Genomic DNA, 21679 nt, shown 5'->3' on the forward strand with positions numbered 1-21679 from the left:
TTCTAAAGTCTTCGAAAGCCAAGTTAACAAACAGATCACCGACCATTTTGAATCCCACCGTACCTTCTCCGCCATGCAATCTGGTTTCCGAGTTGATCATGGGTGCACCTCAGCCACGCTCAAGGTCCTAAACGATATCATAACCGCCAGCGATAAAAGACAATACTGTGCAGCTGTCTTCATTGACCTGGCCGAGGCTTTCGACTCTGTCAATCACCGCATTCTTTTCGGCAGACTCAACAGCCTTGGTTTCTCAAATGACTGCCTCGCCTGGTTCACCAACTACTTCTCAGATAGAGTTCATTGTGTCAAATCGGAGGGCCTGTTGTCCGGACCTCTGGCAGTCTCTATGGGGGTGCCACAGGGTTCACATCTCGGGCCGACTCTTTTCTCTGTATACATCAATGATGTCGCTCTTGCTGCTGGTGATTCTCTGATCCACCTCTACGCAGACGACACCATTCTGTGTACTTCTGGCTCTTCTTTGGACACTGTGTTAACAAACCTCCAGACGGGCTTCAATGCCATACAACACTCCTTCCGTGGCCTCCAACTGCTCTTAAATGCAAGTAAAACTAAATGCATGCTCTTCAACCGATCGCTGTCCGCACCTGCCCACCTGTCCAGCATCACTACTCTGGACGGTTCTGTCTTAGAATATGTGGACAGCTACAAATACCTAGGTGTCTGGTTAGACTGTAAACTCTCCTTCCAGACTCACATTAAGCATCTCCAATCCAAAATTACATCTAGAATCGCCTTCCTATTTCGCAACAAAGCATCCTTCACTCATGCTGCCAAACATACCCTCGTAAAACTGACCATCCTACCGATCCTCGACTTCGGCGATGTCATTTACAAAATAGCCTCCAACACTCTACTCAGCAAATTGGATGTAGGCTATCACAGTGCCGTCCATTTTGTCACCAAAGCCCCATATACTACCCACCACTGCGACCTGTACGCTCTCGTTGGCTGGCCCTTGCTTCATATTTGTCGCCAAACCCACTGGCTCCAGGTCATCTATAAGTCTTTGCTAGGTAAAGCCCCGCCTTATCTCAGCTCACTGGTCACCATAGCAGCACCCACCCGCAGCACGTGCTCCAGCAGGTATATTTCACTGATCAAAGCCAACTCCTACTTTGGCCGCCTTTCCTTCCAGTTCTCTGCTGACAATGACTGGAACGAATTGCAAAAAGAACTGAAGCTGGAGTCTTATATCTCCCTCTCTAACTTTAAGCATCAGCTGTCAGAGCAGCTTACCGATCACTGTACCTGTACACAGCCAATCTGTAAATATCCTCATCCAACTTCCTTATCCCCATATTGTTATTTTTTTTTTTTTGCTACTTTGTACCCCAGTATCTGTACTTGCATATTCATCTTCTGCACATCTATCACTCCAATGTTTAATTGCTAAATTGTAATTATTTTGCAACTATGGCCTATTTATTGCCTTACCTTCCTATCTTACTACATTTGCACACACACTGTATATCGAATTGTAGTTGTAAATGAGAACTTGTTCTCAACTGGCCTACCTGGTTAAATAAAGGTGAAATAAAAAATTTAAATAAATGATACACACATCCACACACAGCCTCCCTCTCCCCTGGCCGGTTAGTTTACATTGACATATTGATTATGTATTGATTAATGTATCTCCATAAGACTCCATAAGACCCGGAGGTGGAGCTGACACTAGAACGTGGAGAGAGAGGTCCGATGTTCAAGGTTGTCTCTGCCCAACCTGTCCATCCGTCCGACTGTTTTTTCTAGGGTCTCTTCTGTTGTGATGTTGGAAATGGAAGCTTGGCCAAACTTCCATTATAGCGTTGTCCTCCACGTAGAGGAAGACCAAGCCGTAATAACCACAGTTGTAAACTTGAGTCACCTCTCTCTCTATCTCTCTCTCGCTCTCTCTGTCTCTCCTTCCTCCAGGTGAAGTGCATGGTTCAGGGAGAGGAGCGGAGGCGTGGGTCAGAGGAGGCTGTAGCGACACTAGAGGACAGACTGTCTCGTCTGGACACTGAACAGGAGTCCATCCTCAGTTCTGTAGCAGAGGAGATAGATGCTGCCTGCAGAGCACTGTTCAAGGACTCCCAGGACAAACTCAAAGTAAACACACACCATCAACTATTCCCGATAGGCACACACTCATACACACCTGTACCTATTCCGTACTCACACTCCTACACACCTGTACCTATTCCGTACTCACACTCATACACACCTGTACCTATTCCGTACACACACTCATACACACCTGTACCTATTCCGTACTCACACTCATACACACCTGTACCTATTCCGTACTCACACTCATACACACCCTTGCCGATTCCTCACACACACCCTTACCTATTCCACACACACTTTAACACACCCTTACCTATTCCACACACACCCTTACCTATTCCTCACACACACCCATACCTATTCCTCACACACACGTTAACACACCCATACCTGTTCCTCACACACACGTTAACACACCCTTACATATTCCTCACACACATATACCTATTCCTCACACACACTAACACACCCGTACCTATTCCTCACACACCCATACCTATTCCTCACACACACTTTAACACACCCATCACAAAAGCGGCACATTCACTTAATTGACATATGCTCGTGATGCCTGCACGTTATTTTGATAAGTAAACTCACACCATTTAATCCTTCCAACTAACGCTACAAAGTCTACAGCTGGAACGCCACAGCAAACGCTCCATTTTCCTCCGTTGTCAAATCAAGTCGCATTTTGTCACATGCGCCGAATACAACAGGTGAAATGCTTACTTACAAGCCCTTAACCAACAATGCAGTTTTAAGAAAAATACCCCCCAAAAATAAAAGTAACAAATAAATAAAGAGCAGCAGTAAATAACAATAGCGGGGCTATATACAGGGGGTACAGGTAAAGGTAAAGAGTCAATGTCCGGGGGCACCGGTGTCGAAGTAATTGAGGTAATATGTACATGTAGGTAGAGCTATTATAGTGACTATGCATAGATAATAACAGAGAGTAGCAGCAGTGTAAAAGAGTGGGGGGGGGGCAATGCAAATACTCTGGGTAGCCATTTGATTAGCTGTTCAGGAGTCTTATGGCTTGGGGGTAGAAGCTGTTTAAAAGCCTCTTGGACATAGTTCCAGTATCGCTTGCCGTGCGGCAGCAGAAAGAACAGTCTATGACTAGGGTGGCTGGAGTCTTTGACAATTTTTGGGCCTTCCTCTGACACTGCCTGGTATAGAGGTCCTGGATGGCAGGAAGCTTGGCCCCAGTGATGTACTGAGGCCAAGCAGTTGCCATACCAGGCAGTGATGCAACCGGTCAGGATGCGCTCTATGGTGCAGCTGTAGAACATTTTGAGGATCTGAGGACCCATGCCAAATCTTTTCAGTCTCCAGAAGGGGAATAGGTTTTGTCGTGCCCTCTTCACGACTGTCTTGGTGTGATTGGACCTGGGACGGCAGGTAGCCTAGTGGTTAGAGCGTTGGGCCAGTAACCGAAAGGTTGCTGGATTGAATCCCTGAGCTGACAAGGTAAAAAAAATATGTTGTTCTGCCCCTGAACAAAGCAGTTAACCCAATGTTCCCCGGTAGGCCGTCATTGTAAATATGAATTTGTTCTTCACTGACTTGCCTAGTTAAATAAAGGTTCAATTAAATAAAATAAATAAATGTTAGTTTGTTGGTGATGTGGACACCAAGGAACTTGAAGCTCTCAACCTGCTCCACCACAGCCCCGTCAATGAGAATGGGGGTGTGCTCGGATGTGGTGGATGTGTTGTTACCTACCCTTACCACCTGGGGACGGCCCGTCAGGAAGTCCAGGATCCAGTTGCAGAGGGAGGTGTTTAGTCCCAGGGTCCTTAGCTTAGTGATGAGCTTTGAAGGCACTATGGTGTTGAACGCTGAGTCAATGAATAGCATTCTCACATAGGTGTTCCTTTTGTCCAGGTGGGAAAGGGCAGTGTGGAGTGCGATAGAGACTGCATCTCTGGATCTGTTTGGGCGGTATGCAAATTGGAGTGGGTCTATGGTTTCTGGGATAATGGTGTTGATGTGAGCCATGACCAGCCTTTCAAAGCACTTCCTGACTACAGACGTGAGTGCTACGGGTTGGTAGTCATTTACGCAGGTTACCTTGGTGTTCTTGGGCACAGGGACTATGGTGGTCTGCTTGAAACATGTTGGTATTACAGACTCAGACAGGGAGAGGTTGAAAATGTCAGTGAAGACACTTGCCAGTTGGTAAGCGCATGCTCTGGAATACACATCCTGGTAATCCGTCTGGCCCTGCGGCCTTGTGAATGTTGACGTGTTTAACTTCTCTGGGATATGTGGGACGGTAGCGTCCCACTTGGCCAAAAGCCAGAAAAAAATTCAAATATATTACTTTAAAAATCAATCTTTCATGAAATCACACATGAAAGACACAAAATTAAAGCTACACATGTTGTGAATCCAGCCAACATGTCTGATTTCAAAAAGGATTTACCGCGAAATCACACCAAACGATTATGTTAGCTCAGTACATAGCCACAGAAAAACACAGCCATTTTCCCAGCAAAAGATAGTAGTCACAAAAAGCAGAAATAGAGATAAAATTAATCACTAACCTTTGATGATCTTCATCAGATGACACTCATAGGACATCATGTTACACAATACATTTATGTTTTGTTCGATAATGTGCATATTTATATCCACAAATCTCGGTTTACATTGGCGCCATGTTCAGAAATGACTCCAAAATATCTGGAGAAATTGCAGAGAGCCACGTCAAATAACAGAAATACTCATTATAAACTTTGATGAAAGATACATGTTTTACATAGAATTAAAGATACACTTGTTCTTAATGCAACCGCTGTGTCAGATTTTAAAAAAACTACGTAAAAAGCACGCTCAAAAATAACAACATTTCTCCGCCATGTTGGAGTCAACAGAAATACGAAATTACATCATAAATATTCCCTTACCTTTGATCATCTTCATCAGAATGCACTCCCAGGAATCCTAGTTCCACAATAAATCGTTGTTTTGTTCGATAATGTCCATTACTTATGTCTAAGTAGCTACTTTTGCTAGCATGTTTAGTGCACATGTCCAAACGCTCGCGCAGATGCAGGCGAACTCGGACGAAAACTTCAAAAAGTTATACAACAGGTCGAATAAACTGGTCAAACTAAGTAGAGAATCAATCTTCAGGATGTTGTTATCATATATATCCAATAACGTTCCAACCGGAGAATTCCTTCATGTCTGTAGAAGTTATGGAACGCAAGGCGATATCATGAGGAAAGCGCATGACCAGGAACTGGCATTCTGCCAGACCAATGACTGAAACACCTCCCATCCGGCCCCACATCACACTAGAGGCGTCATTCCACGTTCTACAGACTGTTGACATCTAGTGGAAGGCGTAGGAAGTGCTAACAGATCCATATCTTACAGGAAATTGAATAGGCGATGAGTTGAACATTCTCACTTCCTGTTTGGATTTTTTCTCAGGTTTTTGCCTGCCATATGAGTTCTGTTATACTCACAGACATCATTCAAACAGTTTTAGAAACGTCAGAGTGTTTTATATCCAATAGTAATAATAATATGCATATATTAGCATCTGGGAAAGAGTAGGAGGCAGTTCACTATGGTCACGCAATTCATCCAAAAGTGAAAATGCTGCCCCCTATATCAAAGAAGTTAAAGGTCTTACTCACATCGGCTGTGGAGAGCGTGATCACACAGTCGTCCGGAACAGCTGATACTCTCATGCATGTTTCAGTGTTATTTGCCTCGAAGCGAGCATAGAAGTAATCTAGCTCGTCTGGTAGGCTTGTGTCTGATAGGCTCGTGTCATGGCTTTTCTATTGACATTTAATTGCATGTTACCATGCCTATTGCATGTAACACCCTCACCTATCCCTCATACACACCCTCACCTATTCCACACACACTTTAACACACCCTCACCTATTCCTCACACACTAACACACCCTCACCTATTCCACACACACTTTAATCTAAACCCGTAGCGGTGTTGTTAGAGAGGTGTAAAGATAAAGGTTTCTGTTGGGTCGACAGGCAGGTATTTACACTGCCGATGTGAATAGTTTAGGAGAGAGAGAGAGTACCACTACCACACACACACACACATCAGCAGAAGAGACTGCCTAGTGTAGCCTGTTTGCCAGACAGCCAGTGGATAAGACACACCATATATACACAAGTCACAGCACAGGGGTAACCCAACCAATAATACCTCATACAGTAATAATGATTAGAGTGACTCAGAGGTCTATCTACATTAGATGATTTGCAATAATCTGTATTCATTCACAGAGTGAAGAGTGGGTTGGTAACGTGTGTTTGTTTGTTTGTAGTCCAAAACACAAAAGGCCTTTAAATGTCCCAGTCTCTTAGGGCAATACAAAATATTCCCACAAACCCTGTCCTGTTCCCTCTCCGCTGAGTTTAACGAACCCAGTTAGCCCTCTTTGCTCCAGCATATAGATTTTCCAATATGCACCGAGTCGGCGAGTCGGCCTAATGCAATGTTCATCTGTAATTTGTCATGTTATAAAGGAGTCAAACTGTGTCAAGGATTGGGCTAATGAGGGGGATCATTAAAGTTAAAGGTTAGAGAGGAACAAGCGGCATTAAGCTGCCTTTCATTAACTATTACATAACTATAACATCTCCTTCATGCTACCCCTCTCCTCCTCCTTCCTATTTTTCATTCCTTCTCCCCCTCCCCATCTTCTTCATCCTCATCTTCTTCTTCCTCCTCCCTCTCTTCCTTGTCATCCTCCCCCTACTCCTCCTCTCTACTCCCCCCCTTCTCTCTCTTCCTGGAGGAGTTTTGAACAAGCAGCTGTTTATGTAGGCAGTATGCATCTCACACCCTGCTCCGGCATCACTGCTCTGCTGCCTGTTCCATCTTTCTTTCATTTCACCTGGGTGCTGTCTGTCAAACAGTGCTTTTTACTCCTCCTATAATATATCCTGCGCTTTCACACCGTTTTATCAGCCTCCCAACATTACACACTGGGCTTTTGATCGCTAAAGGGTACAGGAAGAGAAAGGGGCAGGTTGCTACCTCTGTACATGATCACACACTTTCACACAGTTGTAGACGCACGTACGCACATGCAGGAATGCAAGCGCACACACACACACACACACACACACACACACACACACACACACACACACACACACACACGTACACACTGTCTGTTATGCCCAACTCTGTCTGCCACTGCTGACCCACGCAGAGACACAGGCTGTGTTGACAGCAGAAGGGTATGTCAGGGGAGAAGATGTTTTTTTTTTTATGTGACAGTCAGAGAATGTTGTGTGTCTCTCCCAACTGTGTGTGTGATGTTGCTGGAAATGGCCATTTATAGCTCTAGGTAGGAGCGGTTTAGGGCTCTGGGATTTCTACACCTTCAAATCTTGATGGTTTCCATACTTCTAGACCTTAACTGTCTTTGTTATTTCTAGGCCATATCCCTCAATCCTGGACTCCAGAAAGACCCTCATCGCTGGTTGGCTGAGACCAAGGTACACTACATTATCCATCTTTTATGGAGATACTTTAAAAGCATTGACCCACCTGTCGCTATTGGGAGAAACTGACAATTCATCAGGTTTTTGGGGGTGTGAATGTGAGAGACTGAGAAACAACCTGTGTGTGTGGCATTGTGGGTATGACTGCATTATGAAATGAGGCTGTGTGTGTGTAACAGTGTGTGTAACAGTGTGTGTGTGTGTTCCAGACCAAGCTGCGTTGGCTATGTGAGGAGGTGTCTGTCCATGAGGCCAGAGAGAGAAAGCTGCGTCGGCAGGTCCAGCAGGACAGAGAACAGCTGAAAGGACTGAGACAGAGCAGAGACTCTGAAAGACAGGCCCTGCTACAGAGACTGGACCAGCAGGAGAAACTACTGCACTCCATCAGCACAGAGAAGAAAGGTAGGGCTGGATCCGATTGATTGATTGATTGATTCATTAATTGATTGAGGGCCAACTACTAAAGCTCCCGTACATCAGTTTAAGAGCTGCAATATGGGCTCATTCAGGCTATTTCTGTTCCATCTAGACGGTTACTAATGAATTGTCCGACATGTAGCAAGCCTCATTATGGTTGTGTTTCTATCTGCTCGAGTGTCCTTGTTTTTGTCTGTAGTTCTTAATTTGTGTTCATTTCTGCAAATGCCTTGGTTTGTTTCTCTCATTTCTTCCTCCCACACAGGGAAGCTCTTATCTCTCCCAGTTTATAAACTAAACTCTTGATAATGAGTTAGAGAAGGGGGACCCAGCAGAGCAGGTTTCATCACAACAACCAGGGGAACCTCCGTCTAATTCTGAGCTCTCTCCTCCCTCTGTTTTACACAGACTGACGGACATAGACAAAGACCTAATCAACCAGTCTCTCTCATTCAGACGTGCTGCTCTGGCTGGAACAGCGTAGTGATGGGGGGTGCTCGATACAGTTACAAATCGCTATGTTATTTTGGATAATATTATATCAATACTTCAATTTTTTTTTTTGCTAGGTTGCGTTAACTAGTGCTAATCGACTGTACTGGCGCAAAAACTCTGGTCACTTTCACCGTACAGCTACTTTGTTCTCCATCTTCTATTTAAATAGGTAGTTAGTCTAGCGGTTAAGAGCGTTGGGCCAGTAACCGAAAGGTCGCTGGTTCGAATCCCCGAGCCGACTAGAGCCCCGTTTCCACTGGCACTTAAAAATAGGGCCAAATTCGAGCTGACTCGGGTGAAATTCTCAATTTCGAGCTGGTTCAAGGGAAACCAGGGCCAGCACAGCCCAGTTTCACAACTAGCTTGATTAGAATTCTGGTTGGTGACGCCGTTACTATGCAACCACCAGCTGATCACTACTGGATGCTAACAGGTTTAGCTAGCTCGTCTGGGCTTGTGGCTGTTAGCAAGCACATGGACAAGCAGTACTGCAGTAGTCAGACATAACACGAATTACCACCATAGCATGATCCTTGATTCATTTTTGTGCTACACAATAAACTTTTATGTATGAGAACAGTCAGCCCTCTAATGGTAGCTACCTAACGTTAGCTAGCACATCAGAGTTGAAACAAGCTCGCTAGCTAGCGTGAGCTAGCGGGAATTATAGCTGGCCAGGTCGTATTGAAAGCTAGCTAGCTAGCTACATAATATCAAACCTGTCTTCTAGTTCGCTTGGTTAGCTAGCTAATAAGCAACGCCATGGCCAGCAAGGTAGTAATTAAGTTAGCTAGCCTTTTATGCTTGCGACGACGTTAACCGTTTATCTAGCTAGCTAATGTTAGCAAGCTAAATACGTGGCTCTGAGTCTGGCTGGCAATGGTTGGAGTTTGGGTTAACGTTAATTACAGCATGGTGAGGGTGAATTACATTCATCAACATCTTGCTAGCTAGCAACATTAGCGAAGCCAGGCTTTTTCTGTTCCATCTAGACGGTTGCTAATGAATTGTCCGACATGTAGCTAGCCTCATTATGGTTGTGTTTCTATCTGCTCGAGTGTCATTGTTTTTGTCTGTAGTTCTTAATATGTGTTAATTTCTGCAAATGCATAACATTCACATATTGGTTACCTAGCAACATGACATAATTTCACATTTCTGGAGGCAGTGGAAACGCAATTTGAGCTAGCCCACCAAGCTGACTTTCTAGTGCCAATGGAAACGGAGCTTGGGTGAAAATTCTGTCCATGTGCCCTTGAGCAAGGCACTTAACCCTAATTGCTCCTGTAAGTAACTCTTGATAATAGCATCTGCTAAATGCCTAAAATGTAAATAATGAGCCAACATATTTTCAGCATTTTTATTTCCCTGAATAATCAAAACAAATTTTCTCATGCTCTCTCTTGTCTCGCTGCAGCAGACATATAGTGAGCAATATGTTTGGAATATCAAATCACAATAAAATCGCTGTATCGAATAGCAATAGATATAGAATCACAATATATATCGTATCGGCACCTAAGTATCGTGATAATATCGTGTTGTGAGGTCCCTGGCAATTCCCAGCCCTTACATTGTGGATCCTAGACACCATAGTAATTTGTATTTTTATTTAAACTTTATTTAACTAGGCAAGTCAGTTAAGAATAAATTCTTATTTACAATGATGCTGTCTAACCCCCAACTCTGCCTTCCCCTTAGGAAAGAGGCTGGTAGCTGTATATCTTTGGTGTGATTTGGTACAAAACAGCAGAAAACTAAATTGGGCCATCTGGAAATGTTCTCTCTCATTAGGAACGAACAGCAACACATCTTAGATGTATTTGTTCTATCTAGATATACGGTTCACTGGGTGCACTCATGTCTTTGATCATCATAACTTACTTCAGAAGTTTTCAGAGGAAGTTTTTGGTTGCTGACAGTTGCTGCCAGTGCCAGTGTACTTTTCTCCCTCTTACTTTTCAATTGGTTAAGTTCAGGTCAGCCAACTTAAAGGCCCATTGCAGTCAAAAACTAAATTTCCCTGTGCTTTATATATATTTACACACTGAGGTTGGAATAATAGGGTGGAATTGTGGAAATTATGATAATGCCCTTTTAGTGTAAGAGCTGTTTAAAAAGACTTTGAAATTAGTTAATAGACCGATAAGAGTTCCAAACTTCTCTGCCAATAGCGGATCATTTTCCGTTTTCCCTTCCCCACTCAGACCACTCCCAGACAGTCCTAGTCTTGTTTCAGAAATTGTTCTTTGCTAAGAATAATTTTTTATCTCTTATTTAACATTTGAATTAAAAACAATCCCAGTTGATATTGAGATAAAAATGGCACACACCTTGGAACTGTTGCCTTCTTTCTTAAACACTACTGTAGTACTTTTCAGAGGAACTTTTTCTCTTGCGTAAGGTCTAACTTTTAACACCTCCCTATTTACTAAAACACAGTCTGTGGTAGATAGCTGTTGGATTACAGGTCTTGCCTCAGTAACTGACTTCTACACGTTAAGATTAAACGGAGAGAGACTGAGTGAGCGAGAGAAGGCAGTTTGGCAGTCTGTGACTTTCTCTCTCACGTCATGTGGCCCGCCATTTTTAGACCCGTTTAGACTGCCAGAGTCTCGCTGGTGCCATCTGGAGATTGGCAAGTGGCTCAGTGGCTGCTTGGGTATTCCTGAGGTGGCGGCATGGGGTTCCGGCTGGGTGGGCACGTGGTGGAGTGTGTGTGAGTGTGAGTGACAGAGGTGGGCAGGGACAGAGGGACGAGGGTAGAAAGCAGTCATCCAATGCCTAGTGATTGAATATTGAATGTGTGAGCTGGGAGCAGCCTCCTCTCCCAGCCCAGCCAGCCTGATCAGCTCTCAGCTCAGCGAGACAGCAGGCAGCAGGGAGTGGGAGACCAATGAGCAGCAATCACAGCAATCTATTTGATTTGACCAAGTTTAGGGAGGTGTTGAGACTGACAGCAAGGTTGTTCAGAATAGGAAAAGTTCCATAGCCACTGATAGCATGGCTAGTCAAGGTGTTAAGGCTGTGGGTCCCAAATGCCTCTGTCTATGTGAATATTATATTAGATGGTAATTATTCATGTGCTTGTCTCATTAAAGAACTCCTGGAGAAGACTCGGAGGAAGGAAAATGAGATGAGAAGTCTTCAGGTGAGCCAGAAACCCATGTTGGCCTTGCTCCTCTGTCTGAACAATGCAGCCTGCTGTCCAGGGCCCCAACACACAGACTGACCCTCAGAAAGAGTACCCTGTTATAGTACTAGTACTACCTCCTCTCTCTCTTCTATTAAACATCACTACACACCATCCCCAATCCAGCTATAACATCCTAAACCCCATGGCAGTCCTGTCCAGTCACATAGTCTGTTTTCCATTTTCTCCTCAAAGTGGTGTGTGTGTACTGGGGCCCATCTGTGTCTGTACGTGTGTGCACCTGCTATAATTAATCAGTCCCCTCGGACCCAGCCAGGCCTTTAATTAAGAAGAATGAGGAGTCGAGTTCAACCACACACTGCTGCCACCCAACAGCCAGCGCAGTCACAGGACGGGGGGAGGAGGGGGAGAGAGAGAGGGAATCTAGCAGGTGTGGGGATAGATGAGTGACAGGCCGATAAGACGCATCGCATCACTTATGCATCATTAGAGAACCAACATCACTCAGGAGCCAGATGAGAGGGAGCAGAGAGAGGAGCGTGTTCTCCACAGCTTCTTCTGTTCCGTCCCCTGTTGCTTGTTTATTGGCAATACACACGCCGTGCTGACTCACTGTTTAGTGGTTTAAGCTTTGACACGCTTTCAGTCACTCATACACGTCTCTTGGTCATTAAACAATAAGTAACTGTGGTTCTTGTCTTCACAGGATCGTATATTGGATCTGGAGATGGTAAGATTTGATTGTTTATACACTACATGACCAAAAGTATGAGGACAGCTGCTCGTCGAACATCTCATTCCAAAATCATGGGCATTAATATGGAGTTGGTCCCCCTTTGCTGCTATAATAGCCTCCACTCTTTGGGGAAGGCTTGCCACTAGATGTTGGAACATTGCTGTGGGGACTTGCTTCCATTCAGCCACGGGCATTATTGAGATACGGCACTGATGTTGGATGATTAGGCCTGGATCTTAGTCGGATTTCCAAGTCATCCCAAAGCTGTTCGATGGGGTTGAGGTCAGGGCTCTGTGCAGGCCAGTCAAATTCTTCCACACCGATCTTGACCAACCATTTATGTAGGGACCTTGCTTTATGCATGGGGCATTGTCATGCTGAAACAGGAAAGGACCTTTCCCAAACACAGAATTGTCTAAAATGTAATTGTATGCTGTAGCGTTAAGATTTCCCTTCACTAGAACTAAGGGGCCTATCCCGAACCATGAAAAACAGCCCCAGACCATTATTCCTCCTCCACCAAACTTTACAGTTGGCACTATGCATTGGGGCAGGTAGCATTCTCCTGGCATCCGCCAAAGCAGATTAGTCCGTTGGACTGCCAGATGGTGAAGCGCGATTCATCACTCCACAGAACGCGTTTCCACTGCTCCAGAGTCCAATAGCGGCGAGTTTACACCACTCCAGCCGACGCTTGGCATTGCACATGGTAATCTTGGGCCTGTGTGAGGCTGCTCGGCCATGGAAACCCATTTTTTGAAGCTGACTTTGCTTCCAGAGGCAGTTTGGAACTCTGTAGTGAGTGTTTCACTACGCTTCAGCACCCGGCGGTCCCGTTCTGTGAACTTGTGTGGCCTACCACTTCGCAGCTGAGCCGTTGTTGCTCCTAGACTTTTCCACTTCACAATAACAGCACTTACAGTTGACTGGGGCAGCTCTAGCAGGGCAGAAATTTGACGAACTGACTTGTTGGAAAGGTGGCATCCTATGACGGTGCCACGTTGAAAGTCACTGTGCTCTTCAGTAAGGCCATTTTTCTGAGTGTGCTTCCTTTAACATAGCCAACAAAACGTATTAACAGATATATGGCTTCCCTCTTGATAGCTTGATACTCAAACTAGAGAAGGTTTGTTTGTATACTCTGACTCCTAAGTTGAAGATGGTAAATTGTTAGTGATTGTTTTTATAGAAGTGCTGAGCATCATTCAATCACCATAAAGCTAACATGATCAGGTATATGCAAGGATCATTAGACAACGACTAGGGTCCACTGACTCAACAACAAACATTGACCCCAGGCAGGAGAATGTAAACACCCCACTCAAACATCCTTTATCACCCGCTCCATGTCACGTCAACCCAAACCGACAGACACATTCGTTAGGGATATCGAAAGGCTGTATTGACCTAAGAGTATTTATGGGCTGTGAAGCTATGAAGCGATCTGTGTTCTCTCTCTATCCATCACAATTATGTGTCGCGGCCGGCGGCCTCGACTTCAATTAGCTTTAATAAAAACCCTGCGAAGCCCATCCATTCAGATAATTCCTGCTTACTGCTACAACACTGGGTATTGACCTGTGTGTGTATGTACAGTGCATTCGGAAAGTATTCAGACCCCTTTTCCACATTTTGTTACGTTTTAACCTTGTTCTAAAACGGATTAAATAAAAATTGTTCCTCATCAATCTACACACAATACCCCATAATGACAAACAGAAAACAGTTTTTTTGAATTTTTTTGCTAAATTATAAAAAACATTACATAAGTATTCAGACCCTTTGCTATTGAGCTCGGGTGCATACTTTTTCGATTGATCATCCTTGAGATGTTTCTACAACTTGATTGGAGTCCACCTGTAATAAATTCAATTCAGGATTTGGAAAGGCACACTCCTGTCTATACAGTGGGGCAAAAAAGTATTTAGTCAGCCACCAATTGTGAAAGTTCTCCCACTTAAAAAGATGAGAGAGGCCTGTAATTTTCATTATAGGTACACTTCAACTATGACAGACAAAATGAGAAAAAAAATCCAGAAAATCACATTGTAGGATTTTTTATGAATTTATTTGCAAATTATGGTGGAAAATAAGTATTTGGTCAATAACAAACAAGCAAGATTTCTGGCTCTCACAGACCTGTAACTTCTTATTTAAGAGGCTCCTCTGTCCTCCACTCGTTACCTGTATTAATGGCACCTGTTTGAACTTGTTATCAGTATAAAAGACACCTGTCCACAACCTCAAACAGTCACACTCCAAACTCCACTATGGCCAAGACCAAAGAGCTGTCAAAGGACACCAGAAACAAAATTGTAGACCTGCACCAGGCTGGGAAGACTGAATCTGCAATAGGTAAGCAGCTTGGTTTGAAGAAATCAACTGTGGGAGCAATTATTAGGAAATGCAAGATCTCACCCCGTGGGGTCAAAATGATCACAAGAACGGTGAGCAAAAATCCCAGAACCACACGGGGGGACCTAGTGAATGACCTGCAGAGAGCTGGGACCAAAGTAACAAAGCCTACCATCAGTAACACACTACGCCGCCAGGGACTCAAATCCTGCAGTGCCAGACGTGTCCCCCTGCTTAAGCCAGTACATGTCCAGGCCCGTCTGAAGTTTGCTAGAGAGCATTTGGATGATCCAGAAGAAGATTGGGAGAATGTCATATGGTCAGATGAAACCAAAATAGAACTTTTTGGTAAAAACTCAACTCGTCGTGTTTGGAGGACAAAGAATGCTGAGCTGCATCCAAAGAACACCATACCTACTGTGAAGCATGGGGGTGGAAACATCATGCTTTGGGGCTGTTTTTCTGCAAAGGGACCAGGACGACTGATCCGTGTAAAAGAAAGAATGAATGGGGCCATGTATCGTGAGATTTTGAGTGAAAACCTCCTTCCATCAGCAAGGCCATTGAAGATGAAACGTGGCTGGGTCTTTCAGCATGACAATGATCCCAAACACACCGCCCGGGCAACGAAGGAGTGGCTTCGTAAGAAGCATTTCAAGGTCCTGGAGTGGCCTAGCCAGTCTCCAGATCTCAACCCCATAGAATCTAGGATTTTGCCTGTGCTTAGCCCCATTCCATTTATTTTTATCTTGAAAAACTCCCCAGTCCTTAACGATTACAAGCATACCCATAAACTGATGCAGCCACCACAGTGTTTGAAAATATGGAGAGTCGTACTCAGTAATGTGTTGTATTGGATATGCCCCAAACATAACACTTTGTAATCAGGACAAAAAGTTATTTTTTTTTGCCACATTTTTTGCAGTATTACTTCAGTGCCTTGTTGCAAACAGGATGCATGTTTTGTAATATTATTATTCTGTACAGGCTTCCTTTTCACTCTGTCGTTTAGGTTAGTATTGTGGATTAACTACAATGTTGTTGATCCATCCTCAGTTTTCTCCTATCACAGCCATTAAACTCTAAACTGTTTTAAAGTCACCATTGGCCTCATGGTGAAAACCTTGAGCAGTTTCCTTCATCTGGCATCTGAGTTAGGAAGGATGCCTGTATCATTGTAGTGACTGGGCGTATTGATACACCATCCAATGTGTAATTAAAAACTTCACCATGCTCAAAGGGATATTCAATATCTGCTTTTTTATTTTTTTGTTTACCCATCTACCAGTAGGTGCTCTTTGCGAGGCATTGGAAAACCTCCCTGGTCTTTGTGTGTGTGTGGTACAGAGATGAGGTAGTCATTCAAAAATCATGTTCAACACTATTATTACACACAGAGTGAGTCCATGCAACTTATTATGTGACTTGTCAAGCACATTTTTACTCCTGGACTTATTTAGGCTTGGCATAACAAAGGGGTGGAATGCTTATTGACTCAAGACATTTCAGCTTTTCATTTTTAATTAATTTGTAAAAATGTCCCAAAAACATAATTCCACTTTGACATTATGGAGTATTGTGTGTAGGCCAGTGACGAAAAAAATTGCAATTTAATCCATGTTAAATTCAGGCTGTAACACAACAAAATGTGGGAAAAGTCAACGGGTGTGAATCCTTTCTGAAGCCACTGTGCATGTACTGTGTAGGAAATAAATACCAACACAGTGTACTTTCCTAGTATCACTAGTTCATTTAAGCCAACTTATAGCGGCCTACTGCTGTTGTCAGAGCTTTTTTAGTACATTGTGTGACAGTACAATAAAGCCTTTTGAATTGACATGAATTGTAGTTGGAAACAGCACCTTGCGGTGTTGTATTGTGGGTAAAGCTAATGTGCAGTATATTAACCTCCTTGTATTCCTTTATCTATTCAGAGCACCAGGCTGGCGGTGGATCACCTGGAGTCAGTCCCTGAGAAGCTGTGTCTGCTGGACAACTTCAAAGACCTGGAGGTGAGGCTCACTGGGGAGACCTGGGATGTACCGAATATATGGGTTGTTCCACGAAATTAGGGCCTTTTGCATCCCTTTTGATATTTTAAGTAGAAATTGTGCACGAATATAGAATTTTAAAAGCTTGTTATATTAAATGAAGTGCCCTTTAATATAGACCACATGGGAAATTCCATAAATCTCATATGAAAAAAAGACTTGCTAAAATGACAAAATTCTGCATTTTGGCATGTCCCTCTGTGCTACCTCTGTGACTTCTAGGAAGATTTTATCCAACTTAACACCAACATTTCTCCCAATTCTCCACCATCATTGTAAAGCCCTAGTTATTTTGTTGGTTTGACAAAGTAATTTCTGAAGATGATTATTTATTTGTGATTTATTTTAAGGTAAATAAATCATCAGGATTTTGAAGCCCTTTATCTACTTACCCAGATTCAGATGAACTTGTGGATACCATTTTCCTTCACACTGGACACAGAGACATGGTGTTACAATTGGAGTTCATCTGACTCTAGGGAAGTAGATAAAGGGCTTCATTGGAGTTCATCTGACTCTAGGGAAGTAGATAAAGGGCTTCATTGGAGTTCATCTGACTCTAGGGAAGTAGATAAAGGGCTTCATTGGAGTTCATCTGACTCTAGGGAAGTAGATAAAGGGCTTCATTGGAGTTCATCTGACTCTAGGGAAGTAGATAAAGGGCTTCATTGGAGTTCATCTGACTCTAGGGAAGTAGATAAAGGGCTTCATTGCCAAAATCCCGATGTATCCCTTCGAGGTCAACTCTATTACGTGAACTGAACTCTCGTTTTAATATGGTGAAACTATTCCTTTTGAAGTATTTTTTTCTACCCAAAAGAGACATTGAACACCTCATAGTGAAATCATAGTGTAAAAGCAGGTGAACTGGTTCTATTCTTTTTGGCCATTCTCTCATGTTTTGTGGTGGGAAACTGAGCGGGTCGAGCATAACACGTCAACCCTGTTACCCACAGATAGACACGCTAGAAATATTTTAGCAATTACATTTTTTTTTTGTGAAGCTTACATTCAATTGCCCCTCCCTGTTGCACACGGCTGCTTCCACGGCTGATTTTAAAATGTAGTCATCAACCCTGTTACGGTCAACCCTATTACTTTCTGTAGGACTTATTCACCACTTATTATAGTCATTCTTTTATTTAACCTCTTGAGATGAGAAAAAAGTGTTTTTTGTTTATGACAGAATGTTAAAATGAGGTGAAACTTTTTCACCAAGTTAGACTACTCAAACGGCATCTAATTGGTGGAACGACCCATATGTCCAGAAGGGAGACCTGCGGCCTGGGTCTTTCTATGTGTTTAATCTCTTCTGAATCTTATTGACACCAACCTAGGTGTCTATCTAACCTGATCCTAGATCTGTGCAACTTCAACTCCAAACGGGTTTTGTGATGAGTTCCATTTTGTGCCTGGTTTTTGTAGTGATTGACTATTTCCATGTTGTTTATATAGGAGTCTCAGCGGCAGAAGGAGTTGGTGGAACAACGTTACATTAAATACAAAGAGATCGTTGGAGTCCTGCAGCACCAGCTGGATGAGTCCAAACGACAGATACAGGAGTGCAGGGTACTTGACTACATTACCCACAGTGCACTATATGTATATGCTACATCAAATATCAGCTTTATGATACCTAGAAGCACAAAACGAGACTTTGCCACTCTGCAATTTCAACACTTGGCCTGTTCAAAGAGTACTTTGTACTCTTACTCCCAGAGCCATCCAGCCTATGACACCTTCTGAGTACACTGGTGTATCGTTGGTCCACAACTGGCATTTGCATTTAGTATGAATATTCCAAGCCAATGTTGGCAAACACAACTGACAGAGTGAGACGGAGGGTAGTAACTTCCAATCAGTCCTAATCATCATATTTATCTTCTCACGCGGCCAACAGAGAAACATTGCATTGTTGACAGCAGATTGCCATCAGTGTGTCTATTCCGCCCGCACAGAAGCCACACACACACACACACACAGCAGCCACATCGAAGCCAGTTTTTAAAGTGCATTAATCTGCCAGACGACTCTGCTGCGACGCCAAACGACTCCCGTGTTGATCCATAAGTGCTGATTGCATTAGTGCCTAATAGCACGGCGCCCACCAGGAGTTCATTTAAAGAAAGTAGAATAAAGAAAAGTCTTCATCTACTTAGCTTTCACTTTGATTGCAGTTAGCGGCAATCTGTTTCAGTACAGAATGCTGATAGTGTCCATTCTCATTTAACGCTGGTCCTGGGGACCCACAGGATAAGCACAGACCGGAGCTTTTTTGCAGCCCAGCATTTTAACAACTCGAAGACGAGTTGCTTAGTTTAATCCGTCGTGCTAGTGCTGGACTGGAACAAAACTCTGGTCGCCCTGTTGGCTCACCCAGGACAAAGACTGAAAGAGCGCTGCTCGGAATACGTTTCACATAAGGTTGGATGTTATGCCAGTTTGCAGTGTGTGTACTCAAGACTGTACCCTCTTCCAGGATGACAGGTTGGACGCTACAACGCAGAGCATTCGATTGACTTCTCTCTCCTCCTCCATAAGAGGCCCTAGCGCTCTCCTCACCAGCTCCATGCTCACTGACACCACGTGTGAGTACCCAGCCGCAATGTTCACCTCTCGTCTCCTCTCCAAGAGTCCATGATTGTGATGTGTGGTTGTTTTACCTCCTTCAGTCGACTGCGCTGATTGTAAGCGCGTCTGCTAAATCACTCAGATATGTGTCAGACTCTAATGTAAAGAAACTCTGTGAAGAAGCATTGCGCTAAAAGGCCCTAAAACATGTCAAAAAATGTAAAACATGACTCTTAATAGGTTGTGCTTAGTGTTGTAACTCCTCCCTTTCTCCCTGTGGTCCTTAGCTCCACACAAACACCTGGCCTCTCCAGACTGCACTCTGGACTATAGCCTTTCTCTGGACCGCCGAGCCTCTCCTGCTGTCAACGGTTGCCACCCTCACTCCGTCTCCGACCACCTCAACAGTAACACATAGTGCCCACCCTCACTCCGTCTCCGACCACCTCAACAGTAACACATAGTGCCCACCCTCACTCCGTCTCCGACCACCTCAACAGTAACACATAGTGCCCACCCTCACTCCGTCTCCGACCACCTCAACAGTAACACATAGTGCCCACCCTCACTCCGTCTCCGACCACCTCAACAGTAACACATAGTGCCCACCCTCACTCCGTCTCCGACCACCTCAACAGTAACACATAGTGCCCACCCTCACTCCGTCTCCGACCACCTCAACAGTAACACATAGTGCCCACCCTCACTCCGTCTCCGACCACCTCAACAGTAACACATAGTGCCCACCCTCACTCCGTCTCCGACCACCTCAACAGTAACACATAGTGCCCACCCTCACTCCGTCTCCGACCACCTCAACAGTAACACATAGTGCCCACCATCAGGGAGTCACACTGGTTACATACATGTATTCATCAACAAGCCTTTCATTACAGAGTTGGATAGAGGGCTCACACAGAAGTGTGTTTTAACATGGGCATAGAGGCGACAATAGCAAAGATAGTGGTGGGCCCTCTTTTTAACTCTATGCCTTACTGACAGTACAATCAACACCCAACTCTATGCAGTACCGTGGTTGCAAAGCATCACCACAACAGTCTTCCGTGAATACCTCAACCAAAAAACAGCCAACCCTTCCAAGCTGCGTAACTAGCAGCCAACCTAGAAAACAGCTAGCATGAAGCCAAGCATACATACTAAGTGCGATTGTGATAAGTAAAACAGGGTTAAACCTAGTGGAAGGTTCATAGCACATAGCTTGGGGTGTCTTATAAGAGAACCACCAAATTTAGCACTGTGAAAGACGATTGCAGCTTTTTTTATGAACCGATATTTATGAAGATTTTTCATTGAATGTTACTTTGTGCAAAGAAAGCAGGCACAGCTTAAAGAACCCATGAAGTTTGACTGAAAATAGATTGAAGAACCAGTGATAAAGCCAAGATAGGTCAACATTCCAACATGTCATACTAACGTTACATTTCTATACGTATTTCAACACTCAAAACACTTCTCTGAAAAACACTATTTTAAGCCCCAATGTTTACCTTTTTTTGTGACAGTTTTTGTACTCTGGTGTTATCATGCCAATGTGTTTTATCTGAACAGATTAGATGTGATGATTATATTTATGCTGACATTCTGTGAAAGATGTGCTGCCGTTTTAACTTCATGTAGCCCATGCATTAACAATATATTATTATTATTTTCAACAGACTTGACAAGTCACAAGGAGTTTGTTTTTATATTGGACTGTTTTTACCACTACCGTCATTTTTTATTTAAAAGATGTACTTTTATGCATTTGTGGAAATACGTTTTTATTTGTAAAGAAGAAGAAAAATGCCAATAAGCACAATATATGTATATTTTTATGAAATGTAGAAAAGAATATATGCAATAAACAAATCTCCACAGATCTGTAAGGATCATTTCCCCTGAGCCCTGGTCTCATCCATTTCAAAATGAAGTGTTGTTTCCTTAGGCTCCTAAGTCTCTATGGTATGTCAATCGCTGTTGCCTTGGTCGATCTGTTGAGAAAATGACTCGTAGCATGGGCTTATGTTTGTAGGTTTATATGGCCACTCCAGCCTTATTTCAGCTTCAATTTACATTTACCAAATACATCTGTACAGAAGATTCGATACATATCTGCTGTACAGTGAAAACAAGTCGCTAGAAAGTTCCGTGTCTTTTCAATTTCGAGTTATTGTATTAATGTCCTATGTTCTGCACATAAGATTTCACACCTCGGACCACATGTAGCTATGCTGTCTCTTTCCCTCAGGGACTTGCGTAGCAGCCACATCCTCAACCTTTCAAAGCTGAATACTGTACTTTCATATATTG

At 43.6% G+C, this 21679-nt stretch overlaps 1 protein-coding gene across 2 annotated transcripts in view; it reads left to right on the forward strand.

The window, feature by feature from the left end:
- The window catches only part of LOC120024323 (centrosomal protein of 128 kDa-like), a 38356-nt gene extending 17093 nt beyond the window's left edge, over positions 1-21263 (forward strand). Inside the window, exons 17-25 of one of the 2 annotated variants that reach the window (XM_038968542.1) lie at positions 1942-2118; positions 7525-7584; positions 7800-7992; positions 11604-11653; positions 12363-12386; positions 16682-16759; positions 18254-18367; positions 19278-19386; positions 19657-21263. In XM_038968542.1, coding sequence (XP_038824470.1) covers positions 1942-2118; positions 7525-7584; positions 7800-7992; positions 11604-11653; positions 12363-12386; positions 16682-16759; positions 18254-18367; positions 19278-19386; positions 19657-19787 — 936 coding nt within the window. In that variant the 3' untranslated portion in view covers positions 19788-21263. The remainder of the gene's footprint in view (positions 1-1941; positions 2119-7524; positions 7585-7799; positions 7993-11603; positions 11654-12362; positions 12387-16681; positions 16760-18253; positions 18368-19277; positions 19387-19656) is intronic. The other variant, XM_038968543.1, reaches the window with a different exon arrangement.
- The last annotated feature ends 416 nt before the right edge of the window (positions 21264-21679 follow it).

This window comes from Salvelinus namaycush, chromosome 29, assembly GCF_016432855.1.
Source record: "Salvelinus namaycush isolate Seneca chromosome 29, SaNama_1.0, whole genome shotgun sequence".
Taxonomy (NCBI): Eukaryota; Metazoa; Chordata; class Actinopteri; order Salmoniformes; family Salmonidae; genus Salvelinus; species Salvelinus namaycush.